General features: G+C 45.8%; 1 protein-coding gene across 1 annotated transcript in view; it reads right to left on the reverse strand.

The window, feature by feature from the left end:
• Positions 1 to 9,572, reverse strand: part of LOC142586186 (palmitoyltransferase ZDHHC20-B-like) — a 60,561-nt gene extending 50,989 nt beyond the window's left edge. Inside the window, exon 1 of the mRNA XM_075697439.1 lies at positions 9,359 to 9,572. Coding sequence (XP_075553554.1) covers positions 9,359 to 9,572 — 214 coding nt within the window. The remainder of the gene's footprint in view (positions 1 to 9,358) is intronic.
• Between the last annotated feature and the right edge of the window lie 6,295 nt (positions 9,573 to 15,867).

Genomic DNA, 15,867 nt, shown 5'->3' on the forward strand with positions numbered 1-15,867 from the left:
CACTTGTGGTCGACCACATGTTTCATTGTGGGTGATCTGTTCTCAACGGGAGTGAGACAGAAATAACAGGAAGACTGGTTGCTAAGGCCGGCAGTAACGTTACACTGGATATTTAGTCAGGACAGATTGTACGAAGGTTTAATGCGTTGTCGCCTCTGGCAGGGCAACTTACTGCTTGATGGAGGTTAAAGTAGAGTGAGAGGTCAAACATTCGCCAGCAACACTTGAGACCGCTTACATTCGCATTGCCACACGTAAGCATTCCCCCACATTGTCCTTTTAATTAGAATCCATTTGGCAAATGTTTTGAATAGATGTTTTCTAAATGCCTTTAAGTTCTTTCTGCTGATTGGGTGCGTGTGTATGCGTATACCGCGTGCTCAAAATTAAGCTTTATGATTTTCTTAAAATTAGGCACTGGGAGGTACGCGAAGACCATCTGTGCAAATGAGTTTATGTGGCCAGGGGGACATAAGGTAAGACTACAATTGTCGCTGTCGGCAGTCCACTTAACTTAAATTGAATAATTAACCTTTTGTTGACTGGAGTAACTGTGCACGTCTGTATTCAAAAGTAAGAGGCAGTAGTGTTTCTACACAGTTTCACCTGGAAGAACTCTTCTAACATGTCTGCGCTCCGAGATGTTCGACTGCAAATTTTAATTCAAGTTCGCATGATTACGCATGCAGGAGAGTGAGGATCGGCGTAACGCTTCTCCTTGATGTGACGCGGCTGTTGCTTGCGGCGTTTACTACGGTCTTTATGAACCACCTGGCGAGGCGCAACTCTTCAGGTGGTTACGCATCGAGTCGCTGGCGTTCGGCGACGTTCTCCCGGTTGCGAACCTCGGGATCAGCGCGGCGACGACATCTGGCTTCCGCCTCGTTGATGCGAACGTTCGGATTAGATTGTCGATGGATACGGAAGGCTTCTGCATGCGGTTGCGGATGCACGGGGTCGGCCTTACGGGCACGATTACGTTCCCCTATGGCAGCCTTTTCTTCTGCCGTGCGCTGCACCCACGGCCTACCCGTGGTGACGGCCGGGAATACACTGTGTGACGAGCGCAATGCAATGCAGATATATACAGTTCGTTTGCGTAGCGTGGCGTTTTCCCATTGGCCGAGAGCATGACATCGTTCCCTTTGTTCTTATCGGTACAACTTCGGATGTAAACTGTAGTGTTCTACGCAGATGTATAGGTTGGCTTTCCTGCAGTGCGTTTTCCACGATCATGGACGAATCAGTGAGACATAGAAAGCTTCGCCTTAAAAATGCCGCGTCGATCAGGGCAGCCGGCGTCGGGCGTTACAGCTAGCGTTCACAATGCGTCCGTCAAAAATTGAAACCGAAAGAGTGGCTCAGATATTAATGTCGACGGCTTGGAGTGCTACAATTAATTTGGCCTCTGGGCTCTTTGTTAATACCGTGTTGATACGCCCAATCTGGCCGACAGGAAGCTGACAAGGAAAGTTATTCCCCCGTAGGCACACTTACAACTGTGGTATGAAGGAAATGTACAATATAAGTTACAGCACATGTAATATGTCATGTGTGATGTAAACAAAACAGATTAGCAAACAAAATAATAAATGGTGTCATGACTATTGCTCTCCGCCACAATATCTCCATTGGAGCCAACGTCTAACATTTTTTATGGCTACATGTCGTTTCAACGAAACCCCATCCTCGTATTACTTTTCTCAACTATATTTTTCAATGTAACTTTCAGAATTCTTCGCAGCCTTGGCGATAAAGAAAACATGTGAAAGCGTTTGACGTAAAGAGTAAATCTTATTTTCCAAATACAATGTACACTTATCAAATTTTGTGGAAGACCTTGTATTTGTAGTCAGATGATGACTTATCTCGCTTATGATGGGCAGACTCCAAGTGGCTCGCTTGTTCACTTTTTTTTCACTTTTTGTTTCCTTGGTTTATTATGTTTTGTTATTGCTGTTGCTGTTGGCCGCCAAACTTATTTTGTTTTCTTCTTTGAGCCTGTCACTTTTTCATCTAACTCGCTGCATTAACTTCGAGAAAGGCGTCGTACATCGTTTCGCGTTACGCAAAAGTATAAATTCACTATCCTTCACCCAAATATATTAGCGAGTTAAGTTGGAAATCGGAGTCTAATAAAAAGTTTATTGCTCAATTCCGAACCGTTATGAATACTTATTAACCCATTCAAATAGTTTCGAGCAATCATATTTTTGATCCGAAGCTGAACCTGAACCGAGACGATTCATATGCAGAAGCCTGAACTCTAACCTCAAATGAAATTGAAAGCTTTTTGGTTCGGCAACATGAAGGGGAAAGATTAAGTCTTCATTTTCTCAATTAAACAGCTTTCCTTCATCACCAAAGGAGAGCAGATGGAGTTACGAAATAACAAACTACAAGTGAAGCCTCATTCGTTGCACGCTGTCTAGGTCAAAAAGCATGTGAAATTTTGCGCTGACTGAGCGCAGCATTTCTGAGGCTTGAAATGTAGGCGTGGAAAGGCCGAACGTATCCAGCAGCTCAGCGGTGCAGCGGTGTCCACAGACACGAATACTTGCCGTAGCTGCTTTCAGTGCTTTTTGTGATGAACACGGCTGCCGAAAGGGCGTTGTCAATGTGAATTATTCCAAGAAAAAGGAGCTGTTAAGAGGTACTCAGCAGTTAATTCCCTGCGTTATCATCACTTCATCTTCGGATCACTACCTTTTGATATTACCGAGAACAAAAGGGTTAACCGAAGCGCCCGATTTTTATTAATCGTATCATGAGAAGCCAGGAAACAAAGACATCAAGGACAACGTAGAAAAAATTACTTTTACTTACCACTTCAATTAAAGGAATCATAAATTAATGGCAATTAAAGTAGATGAACAAACAACTTGCCGCAGGTGGAGAACGATGCCACGTCTTCGCATTACGCGTACGATGCTTTAACCAATTGAGCTACCTCGACACCATTTTCCCAGCTGCATTGTTGGGTATTTATGTGTTACTACAAGAGCTAACCTTGGAACTGTTAGCCAGCGCCACCACTCACATACCTTGGCGGCGGATGTGGAACATCCTTTCTGCCACATGCGTCACGAGTGCGTGATCTTTCTGGTTGAAGGAAACTGGTCAATAAACCCGCACATGCTACCTGAAGGAATTAATGTTGCTGAATTCTAGACCCTCGTTATGTAAGAACAAGAAGAAAAGGGAAAGAAACGGTCCCGAGTTAGTTCAATTGTTTAGAGCATTGCACGCGTAATGCGAAAACGTGGGATTGTTCCCAACCTGCGCAAGTTGTTATTTCATCCACTTTCATTGCCACTAATTTATCGTTTCTTTAATTCAATTCGTAAGTACAAGTAACTTCTCCTATGTTGTCCTTGATGTCTTTGTTTGTTGGCTTCTATGATACATGCCTAGACTGTCCGCACCCCTGGTCGCTATCAAGACAGGGCTCGCGCGTCCGCGCCATGCATGCGCAGCCGCCGCCGGAGTAGGACACTCGCTGTCAAAACGCTCGCATGAGGAAGCACGGCAGCAGCACCGAGCGAAGTGAACTTCATGTTGTCTGTCCTTTCGAAGCAAACTGAGCGGAGAGATTACAAAGAGAAAACGCACAGTGGTATGACCAATCGGTGCACTTACTCTCATCTCTACGCAGATCACTTTCGAGATACGGCCCGCGCGACCGCGCAATACGCAGTTTGTGCCGGAGTACCACCTTCAGGCGCCTTCCTCTGCCGCCGCAGAGATTGCCTTCGGGGCTTCAAACATCCCATCGCCGACTTCACTGTCGGCGGTCCAAATACGCTTGGGCGTAAAAAAAAAGCAAGACAAAGGAGCTCAACGAAACTTCAACAAACTCGGCGCCATCGGCCATTTTTGCTACCATCTTTCGGTGAGGCCGACTACGCCGAGGGACTTTCACGTAATGGGGTATTTCATGCTTTCGAATTATTAATTTTTTTCTGTTTGTTGGGACAGTGTCCAGTGGATACTGAATGAGGTGATGATAATCAGAGCGAAGTTCTTTTGGGGACTTTCTCGAGCAGCGGTGCATTCGGTATGCAATTAAGGAAGATTCTGCACTGTGACCTGCGTCAGTGTCCCGAATTTCCGCGTTATAGTGTGATTGTCGATCATTATAAAAGAAGTTACCGTTGACGTACCTCGCCCGAATACATCACAATTGTTCGTTTGTTTAACGACGAATTTATCACTTCCTTTCCTCTTTTTTGTCTATCGCGTTGCGTTTTACCAGCTCTGCTTTGGAGGATAACCAAGAAATTGTACGGCTGTGGAGGTGGAAGCTGACGGCGTGGTCCAGCAGCGTAGCAACGTGATAACCTGGACGCAGAACTATGACCAGGGCATCGGCCATTATCCATCACGAAGAAGTCAGACCCGCCGTTATTGCTTAGTGGCTATGGGGTTGGGCGGCTAAGCACGAGGTCGCGGGATCGAATCCCGGCCACGGCGGTCGCATATCGATGGGGGCGATGTGCGAAAACACCCGTGTACTTAGAGTTAGGAGCACTTTAAGCAATCGCAGGTGATCCAAATTGCCGGAGTCCGCCCACTATGTTGTGCCTCATGATCAGATCGCGGTTTCGACACCTAAAACACCATAATTTTAATCTAAGGACTGTTATCAGTCAGATGCTAGGTACTTCCACTCGATGTGAGAACTGGTTTATGCAGCCTAAAAGCCTTAAATATTATTCACCAAATTAGCATATTAATTTCAGCAGCGAGTAACATGTAGTATTGATGTACGAACTTGAAAGATTTCGCTATGATAATGAACGCTGCAAAAACCGGTGATCTATAGGTGCAGGTGATGCAAAGCTTTGCTAATCAGAGCAAATGGTTGGTGTGCACCCATATACTATAAAGCCCTATAGTACTCGCGCGCTCTTTCTCTCTCAAATATCGCAATTGGAATTTATCGCAAAATTTAAGGGCGTCCGAAAGTTTTCAGAAAAGAAATATGAGCCCTAGGGGGGCTGAGAACTAACAATTGATTTTCTCGGATATTTCTGCTGTGTGTACAAAAAAAACAAAGACGCGCTTGATATATTTTGCTGCATAAGTGTGCACTATGCCAGAAGCAAGGGTCTGTGCGAAAGAAACGAGATTATGCACGAGGGCACGCCGATCAACTTTTTTGCCGACAAGTCAATGCTCGCCTCGGACGAGATGTGATGCGTTAGTAGTCATTCACGAAGACCACATGGTACTAAAGTGTCGCGTAGAATGCGAAAGAGACTGCAATAGTTTCAAAAAGGCAGAAATGGCAAAAAAAGAAAAGCTCGGAGGAGGTTTTGCGGCCAAAGTACGCCCTAACTCCTCCGTTCGTGAAGTTATAGGGTGAATATCGCGTGAATATCGCGATTGGCCAGTGGGCCTAACAGCTGCCATTACGTGCGAAGACGCCTCCCCTGAAGGCAGATAGATGCTTAGGTCTGCACCTGGGAGATGCCATTCGTGTAAGCGCTGTTCGTAACTCACGAATTACAAGGAAAACTGTCTTTAGCGGAGAGAGATACTGCAACGCGCTTTGAAGCTTCAACCGTGGATGAAACCATTGGGTGAAATACAAGACATCAAAGCTCTTGCTTTTGCATCCTTGCGAACAATACTTAGTGATAACCTATGAATTTACTTTAAAAAAAAACGCATTGTACCTGCTTTTCACCTCTGTAAAAAAAGCCATGCCATCTGGAGTCCGCTGCAAGTTTAAGTGTTTTTGCTGGGCTAATGTAAATGCTATCGGCTAATCGGAAAATAAAAGCTTGTTGTTTCTAGCTGAAATATATTCTGTTCGTGAGTGCTGATATCAGAATTACGCCTGTTCAAGTTGCCATGACGTTCAGCTACCGCTGCCACTGGATCAAACTTTGTGAATTTTGAAAGATTGGCATGGCGGTACACATATGCCACTGCATTATTAGGTTGTCGCCGACTACAGACGGCTAAGAAAAATGACAGCATACTGGTGCGACCTTGCACAAGCACAACCGAATTTCCGGCGAAGCTGTTTATTTCGAGCAGGTGCTTTGAGCTTTTCAGTCGCCCGTAATTAAATCACATATACTTGAAAACGCTGCCTGTATGAGTGGCCCGTTCGAAATCTCGCCTGCATAAAACGCGTTAGAACATTTGAAAAATAAATTTTACAACTATATTAATTAGTACACACACATACATCTTGCGAACTACGTCCGTGCGGACCCGATCCCCTGACCATTTCTTCAGTAAATGTGATCTCAGTTGCGTTCATAATTATCCCAGGGCAGCGGCGCAAATTCTGCGTTGTTAATGAAAAACATGGTTATAACGCTTCGGACCAATTGCACACGTAATTTACCCACGGGGCTGCATTTCAATGAATAACAAATGCAAAAAAAAAGAAGCCAAGTACTTAGATTTAGGTACATTTAAAGAACCCCGTGGACAATATTTATCCGGCGTCCCCCACTACGGTGTGCGTGAAAATCAGACCGTCGTTCTGACACGTAAAACCCCACAATTTCTTTCCTTAAACTTACCGCTAAAGGCGTAATTAGTCCACGAATTTTGAACTTCGCCAAGGTATTAGCAATAATCTGAACCTAAATTAAATAATACATACACCGAGGGTGCCTCTTTCGTTCTTCGAGTGTGCCAAGGAAACCCACTACAAACCTCCTATGACGCATATGAAAAAAGTAAAAAAAGAGGAATTAGTAATTACTTGCCACGTTTCTAAACGCGCCAGGAAGGTGAACATTTCGCATCACATTGGAATAACATGACCTCCATTTCTACCAAATATAGGTTACACGTAACGTAGAGTTATCTCGGGACAATAGGAAGCGGACCTGATAACCGTGGTACGATACTTGCGAACAATTGTCCAGCAATTTTTCTTGCAAAAGTTCTATTTTAGCCACACGAACTTACCTTCATGCGGATTTCCCACAATGTTTCCACCCTTTAATCTAAATAGGCCCTTGGTGGCATTGGTAATTATGTCAGAGCAACGGACTAAGCCCTCAGTGACTCGTTGCACATACACTTAAGACTCAAGAGCACTTGCATAAGTAATTTATTTAGAAGGCGGCCATCAACTTGCGCAGTTTGAATATCGCATACTCGTAATACCATTACCCAGTCCATGAATTTGCCAAACGTAAACAAGGCGCCTCATTTCGTTCACCACGGACACCGTGGGAAACTCACAAAAACGCATGATAATGTATGAAATGAAACGAGAGTTAAATAATTATTTGTAACGCTTTAAATTATACCAAAAACGTTAAAAATTAACCACACATTACACTAGTATTTGCTTCTATTTGTGCTTAATGCGAACTTGGTATAACGCAGAGTTCCTTCGGTGCGTTGAAAAAAAAAAAACAGCGTAACATGGTTACATAAGGTTTTGAAGGAGTTGCTACAGGAATGCTTCACAAAAGCTTTCTTTTTTTCATCCATATGCGCTGTCCTGGCATAACCACACATGTCACCGAGATCAATTTTACCGTAAGTGGGAAGAGTGCAATGAAAAAAAAAATGGTGCGCAATGTTAAATGCATAGTCCGCTTAGTAAAATCCACATGCACATAACTTCGCGCACACCAATTTGTCATAGCGTTCCCCACATTTACGCTATACTTGATCTCGGTGACATGTATGGTTAGGCCAGTACAGCGGGCGAAGTTTGGCGCAACTCGTAAAACTCACTCATAACATTCCAAAACAGTTACATAAGTACTTTATTGCACTGGCCGTAATTAACCAAGACACCTTTAATTTTAGTTACACATAATCTGTACCGCGTCCCTTATTTAGAAGAAACGTAACATTTGCGTAAGCTCCCTCGCAACACCGAGATACACAGAGCGAAATGACGATATAACGCTTTCGAGCAGTAAAAAAGTTTTTTTTTTTTACAAAGGGTTGTATTTCACCCACAGGCAATAAAATTCGCCCTAAAATTTGCCACAGCGTTTCTTCTATGCCTGCGCTAAACTTGATATTGGTAGTATTTGTAGGTATGCCAGGGCAGCGGGCTAAATCTTCCACTGCTCGGAACACTCATGACGCACCGGAGTAGCTGTAGTTCGTAATTATGTGGTTCGCAATTAGTCCACGCACCTTGAATTTTGCTTACATATAACCCATAACGTGCCGCTTATTTTTGCAAAATATAAACCTTGCCTGACATTGATCCGGGCACTGGAAAACAGCGTGATATGGAGGTATAATGCTTTTGAGCCCTTCACAAAGTCATATTTGAGGAAGACCATATTTCATGCACTTCAATTTAACTTAGCACACACATTTGACATAGCGCTCCTCCAATTTTCGCTAAATATGATCGTGGTGGCAGTAGTGTTATATGTCAGGGCCGCGGGTTACCCTGTGCGTGGGTCGTAGAACAAACTGACAAGGCTTCGGAACACTTCCATATGTATTTAAAACAACAATAAATGTACACATCTCAAACCGTGTTCTTTTTACCCATAATGTATGCCCTGTTTTCGTCAATCGTTTACTTCACGAAGTACACCGGAGAACGCAACTACGAGCCTCGTATGACGCATTACAATATGGAAAAAGAAAGAAAACTAAGGCGAAGTAAATATTTTGCGCCGCTTCTAATTAAGACAGTAACGTGGAAGTTCCATCGCTCGTTAAACTCCACATATACTCTATTTTTACTAAAGTGGAAGCTGGTGTCTCGTACAGTTGTCTTAGTAATCTTGAAAACATTGTGGATAACGGCATTATGACTCTGAGCCGCTTGATTGGATAACTTCCTACAAAGGCTGTACTTAACCTACATATAATAAATATTTATCATTCGGCACTCACTACATTCTGCATATCCAACTAGCTATAAGCAACGTACCTCACATAGTTTACCGAGGAGACAAGAAGAGACCTACATCGCACGTGTAACGCATAAAAATGGGCGGAAGACGAGGGGTCAGTATATATTTTGAAAGCACAAAACTAACTTGCGCACTTCAAACGTGTAGCACTTGTAACGCGCATATTCGTACCCATTTCCTGTAAACATGAAGCCTTTGCCATTCTTGGTACTCCAAGGCAAGCGGTAAAACATTTAAAGCGTTTCGTATAATGCTTCTAAACGCACCGAAATTGAGTGTTTAGTAATTTTTTATTGCCCCTAATTGGCACACACATTTCGAACTTCGCCTGCGTATCGCGACTAACACTCCCTGTATTTTCTCGAAGTATGTAAACTAAGTGAGTGGTGCAGTCTTTCACTAAACTAAGAATGGGCATCTAACGAACATTTTCAGGCGTTTGTAGACGCATTGACAGCTTCGTCGCGAAGTCGAGAGCTCACCGGCGAACGTCGTGTAGACGAAGGACCAGACGCAAAGCAGGAAGAGCGCATGGAAGGCGACCACCAGCAACGGGCGGAGCACGTCGTCTTCGACCAGTCTGCCGCAGAGTACGGTCACGTAGGCGTAGTACGTCCAAATGAGCAGCGCCGCGACGCCTACGACGGGTAGCCATTCAGAGAAGGGGTCGCCCAAACCCAGTCGACCTCGGGGCATCCTCAGTTTCTTCTTCTTGCACGAGTGAGTCACTTCGCGCCCAGTTAGTTGATTGACTGGTTTGCCTCCAAGCGTGGCTCATACCCACTAGGGGGAATTGGCCAGGAATCGGGTGGGTCAAGAAAGTGGTTCCATTCAGAACAAAGAGGGCGTTCTAATTCGTTGTCTTTTCAACTCGCTCGGCGTGAAACGCTGTTCTTACTCGAATTTTCATGTACACGAGGCTGATCTGCCACTCTACCCAATTTGTTCGTTTTCTGTTGTTTTTCTTTTTTTTTGTAGGGTAGGTGAGACCATAGAAAATTCGGAGATACGATCAGTATTCTTAAGGTACTTCCCGCACTTTCTGGCGTCTGACTGTCTGTCGATCTCTATAGACGTCCCATTTTCTGTCTATCTCTGTCTATAAAATCAAGCAGGGCGCCGACATATGGAGTACCACACTGTGGTATAAAAGTTACAAACAGAGATAAGACAATGGGCAAAACAAGAACAAAGTTAAAGCGGCCGCCAACGTTTCGACACGTGGGCATGTTTTTGAAGGCCTTAAGAAAGACAAGTCCACTTGTCGAAAAGTTGGCTCCCGCTTTTACCTTGTTCTCATTTTGCTCATCGTCTTGAACTTCCATCTCCCGCCTCCCCCATGTTAAACAGTGATAAAGTGCTTCAGAAAGGCTTGGCCAACGTTTCGATAGGGATACCTATCTTTGGCCCGCCTTTGACGAAAATGAGTCCCTATATCGAAACGCTGGCCAAGCCTTTCTGAAGCACCGTATTTCTGTTTGTAACTTTCGTACCACAGTATATGCGTAGCTAAAACTTTCCCGCCAACTTGAATCACTGCATAGTTCACGGTCTCACCAGGGTTTGCTCGGCACATCGAGCTGGTGTGCCGAGATAACAGGTTTGTAAACCAACCGTCAGGCCGGTTTGGGTGACTGGGCTTGTGGCACTGGGTATGCACCGCCTTTCAATGAACCTCTAGGAGACCCACTTGGGTCACTGGGTATGTGTGGGTATGTGACACAGGATACGTGCCACTGTCCAGTGAACCTCCATGATAGCAAATCCGAGCACTGGGTATGTGTGTCACATGGTCTAGGCTGGGTGGAATTCAAGCAGGGATGAAATTGATAAAGCTGTATCCATTACAGTCATAGTTAACTATAAAATGCAGATATAGAGGTTTTAAGGAAGCAATAAATAATTAAGAAAACGTAGACGCAGTGGTGCACTGTTAAATATCTAGCGATAAGCATATTAGCGCAAGAAGGCTAGGTGACGATTTGTCACCGCCCCGCTTCGAAGGTCATGCCCATAAATCAACATCACCGTCGGAAGCGTGAGAAAGGAGCCTGGCGTCACACACATTTCGGTGTTGGCAACACGCTGCGTCGCTACATTGAATGCTGATCGCATTAACACCGATATTCGTTGTGAGATGAATTCAGCGCAAAGATTTCATTTCTTGTCGACGACTTCTCGCTTTAAGAAAACGAAATACAGAAACCTACTTTCTCCTTTTGGGATTAGATTAATTTAGCCGTTCAAAGTTTACTCTTAGACACAGCGACGGGTAGTCTTGTGCTGCGTTTCAGAATATTATTGTAAGATGAGTGAGAATGAACCTCGAAATGCAGAATTTAATGTTTCCTTTTCTTTCAACCAAACTCATTTAGAATGGTCTCATTTTTGTTATTTTTTTCTCACTCGACACTACACTTGCGCAAGACTACTCCCCCTTAACTAGGCTTTTTAATCATAATCCATCTATTCTAAAATTATATTTTCTTAATTATTATATTTCATATTTCTTATTTTACATTGAAAACACATTTCTTAGTTAATCTCCCATAGTCCGTATGTGCAGGTAAGCCACAAGGATCTACATTATGTCCACTCTAATAATAATAATATTCGGGGTTTTACGTGCCAAAACCACTTTCTGATTATGAGGCACGCCGTAGTGGAGGACTCCGGAAATTTTGACCACCTGGGGTTCTTTAACGTGCACCTAAATCTAAGCACACGGGTGTTTTCGCATTTCGCCCCCATCGAAATGCGCCCGCCGTGGCCGGGATTCGATCCCGCGACCTCGTGCTCAGCAGCCCAACACCATAGCCACTGAGCAACCGCGGCGGTTATCTATGTCCACTCTAGTCTATACTTTAGCCCCCAGGTGTGTTTGCCTAACCATGTGTGATTTTATTCGTAACTCAAGAGGAAGACTGCGCTAATTTAACCTTAGCCCTCTTCTACAGCGAAGCTGTAAAATTGCTAGGGTTCTGTGCACTTTTGTTCTTCGTGAACTACAACTATCATCATCATTAGTGGCCCATACCCCCGTAAGCATTCATACTCCCGTAAAAAGCAAAAAATGCAATCGCTCATAGCACCGTAAGGCCGAGGCTACAAGCAGTCGGCGAAGTAAAGCGAAACGTGCTTAAATTCTTTCTAATCATGCATACAACATACAGACCAGCACGTCGAAAACTTTCATCATCAATGGTTCATACCGCCGTGAGCAATGGCTCATAACCCCGTAAGCAAGCAAAAAATGCGATGACTCATAGTCCAGTAAGGCTCATGGCTGCTCCCTTTGCGTGAATTATTTTCGATGACACCGCTCCTGTTATTGTTGTAGGTGATTTCAATGTGGTTGCGTCGGTACCGAATAGGGAGCGGTTTATGAGTTCCGTGTTGCAGACATATTCCTTGCGATGCCACAGCGATCCGGCCCAACCGACCACCCATCGGCGTACGTGCACCGATTAGACATTACCAAAGAATGTGATTGCAGTTGCCAGTGAAATAATGACCACCGATCAAGACAATAATTGAGCGTGCGTACCTTTGTTCAAAGTTATGTGTCACCTCCGTGTCGTGTGCTAAACAGCTTCACTGGTCAATCACTTTCACAGAGTGCAATGGCTGTTTGTTTGTTTCTTTCTCTAACATTGTCACGCAAACTCCGTATTCCATGTGATTCCTCTTTATGTAACCCTTTGAATTCCAGCTGTTTTTCTCCGTAACAGGATCGCTGATAAATAATACGTTCTCCCCATTATTCTATTCTGGGCTAACTAATCATGCAAAAGAATAACACTGTGAGTAATTTTAGCTTTTTCTCGCCGTTCTATCGCCGATTTTCTGGCCAGTGCTCCATTGTGGATATGCGCCATTGTAAGGCATCATCATATTCATCATCAATACTTTCCCTGGACCAATACAGGTATAAGGTGTAGGAACAAAGGCTATACGGAAGCACTGGGATGCGATAAACGCAATTTTCTCAAGAAGTTATCAGCACCGGTCTCCTAATGTGTGGTTGTCTACGTGGTACGGTCTCAGAAAAAAATTACCGACGATTACGTTACTTCCTAATGCGAAATTTGAGCGCAGCAAATAAGCTGTTTCACCTTTTCGATAGATTGAGGCAAAGAAATCGAGCAACACATGTATGCGCTATCACAGAATTTTTTTTTTTATGTTTCCCGTACTCCTGGATCATCTCGACGGCGGCGACGGTAAGCTTCTGCTTCGGCGGCACGCACCTCTGGATTCTGACGGCGACGGCGCTGGGCCTCTGCTCTGGCAGCTCGTTTAGCAGCAGCAGCAGCAGCAGCAGCAGACGGAGGACTTCCATCGGTCGTCTCGCTCATGGCTCAGAAAGAACTGGCAGATAATTTCGCAGTGGCGAACGGCAGCGGCAACTTCGGCTCGGGCGGTGCACATATACAGATCCGCCGCCACCGATCTGGCTCTCTGATTGCCACCGCACAGGGCGAACGGCAGCGGCAATTTCGGCTCGGGCGGTGCACATATACAGATCCGCCGCCACCGATCTGGCTCTCTGATTGCCACCGCACAGGGGTTGCATTGGAGGAGGAGCGAAGAAAGGAATTAAGTTCGAGCCGGCGCTTTGACAACCGGAGACTCGCAGGAAGAGGGGGGAGGGGGGCGGCGTGTACACCCAGCGGCAAACGATGGGGGCAGAAGCGCGCGCAGCAAGCGGACAACACGATAAAGGGAGGAGGGAAGAGATAGCAGCGACTGACTGATGCCGCTGACGCCGATAGTGAGTCAACCCCAGCTGCGGAGTTGGTTTCAGGGACAACGCCGCCGATGCCGACACAAACAATATGATACCCTCGCTTCCGCAGCGCTAAGAACCAGGTCTAGCCATGGGAAGGTGGTCACGTATTCGTCGACGTGCCGGGGCCTACGTGAAATAACCGGCGCGTCGGCAACTGAAGAGCACCCTATCAGCCACACAAGAACAGGGGGGGGGACCCTTTCCTCCTCTTTCTGCATGGCGGCGACGGTGTTCTATGCAGTCACGTTATCTTGACTCTCTAGCGGCGTCAGCGGCATCCAGCGGTATCAGTCGGTCGCTGCTAGCGCTGGGGGGATGAAAGGGGGGCGGAGCTGGTTACGAGGCCGACGACAACGCCGACGACGACGCGAAACCCAGGAACGGACGCCAAAGAGCTGCGCTCTAAAACGCTTACAATATCCCTATTCAATTTCTCGACGCTGTACCTTTTGGCTTCTTAAAGTCCTCCTTCCATAATTTCATGCAAACCGGCAACCAAACAAGACAAACACTGAATAAGCATTGAAACGGGAGCCCCAAGAAGAACAGCGTGCTCTTATTTCTCGCAGAAGCCTGCTACGAATGACCCAGTGTATTCTTCAGAAACTCCAGAAGGAGCATGATTTATTCCTTGGCATATAGTATGTGAATAAATACGAGTTACATGTGTTCAGTTTAGAATATACAGTTACATTAAGCATCAAGTGGTCAGAAAGAAATCGCAACTGCGCCGCTGGCTTTCTATTACACTATTGCAAAAAACAACAAATATTCTGTTTCTGCCGCAGGTGATAAACAAAGAGATGATATCGCTGGGCAGGATAAGACCGCGAACAAATGACCGAGTGATATTTATTTTTGTGACGCTTCGTCAAGCGAGGCTTTCTGCGGATCATCTCCACTTGGCGACACTAATTGCAGAAACGGCGCAACTTCCATCAGCGCTTCCCCGTACGACACGGGGGTCGTACTTTCGTGAGACCTAGGTCCTCTGTATTGAACCGAGTCAATTTTGGCTGATCTATTTTTCCCACGGGGGGTTAGGGTGTATCGATTCCCACCTCCTCTTTATACCATCGACCGTTCGACCGTTCTTCGGCTTTCGTTATCCGCTAACTTATATGCGCGCGCCACAAACACGACCCCCACGTGTCGACAAACCGCCTCTCCTGCGGTGCCGATATCGCGCCTATATGCCACAAATATCCGCGCGGACTCCGACACGCGCCGCCGCCATTAATCTCCGGGCCTTTCGCAATGTCGCTCGCCGGATTAATCCGCCCTCCCCTGTCCCAGGGAAGCGCTCTCCTGCGCTTGCATCCTCTCCAAATTGACACGTCGGTGATGCAGACGCGGGCCACGTGACGTCGACGCGTGACGTATAATCCCCGCGCGTCGGGAAGCCACATTAGCCGACCATTGATCCGCTATCCCGAAGCCATAATCCGGTGCAGGGTCGCGCGCTTTATCCGCTAGTATAATACGGTGCGGCCGATACACGCGACCGCCGCTGAAGGTTCCGGTGGCGCGTGCTTCCGCGATTCGGCGCCCCACGTGTCTCTTCCGGTGGCAACGGTGATCCACTCGGAACTCCGCGTCGACGGGGAACGTCCCACGGAGACGCTCCCCCGTTGTGCACGAGAGCGCTGCAGAACGGCGACTGCCCACTGTTTGCTTGGAGAGGTCGCCTCGACCGTTGTAACTATACGCTGCGCGCACGCTTGGAGTTGCGCGCGATTGGCGTGACACTTTGCGAAGCCTCTGTTTGGCGCTAGCTTGCCATCAAGCCAAGTGAGTCGTGTAGGAAAATTATGTATTTTTGTTGTCTCTTTACTGAACTGTTGGATTGTTCAGCATATCAGTTCAGATTCAGTTTCAGTGTATTATTCGTTCACAACAACTTGTTACAAGGAATGATATACAGGCAAGGGTCCCATAGTCAGAGACTACGATGGTGCCCTTGGATTTGAAGTTGAATAAAAAAAAACGGAATGTGTATCTTTAAACTGGAGATAGACTTTTACTCAAGCGTTATTCTTCTATTGAATTTTGGTACACAGCCTATCGCAGCTTTAGCCTTTGTATTCAGAAATAGTTCTACAGCTCAATAATAAAAACACACACAAAAAAAGAAAACAGATTGTTTGCCCTAAAGGCATTCGTTTGCCTCATTTTCTGCTAGACTCCATGGCACGGGTG

This window comes from Dermacentor variabilis, chromosome 6, assembly GCF_050947875.1.
Source record: "Dermacentor variabilis isolate Ectoservices chromosome 6, ASM5094787v1, whole genome shotgun sequence".
NCBI classification, from domain to species: Eukaryota; Metazoa; Arthropoda; class Arachnida; order Ixodida; family Ixodidae; genus Dermacentor; species Dermacentor variabilis.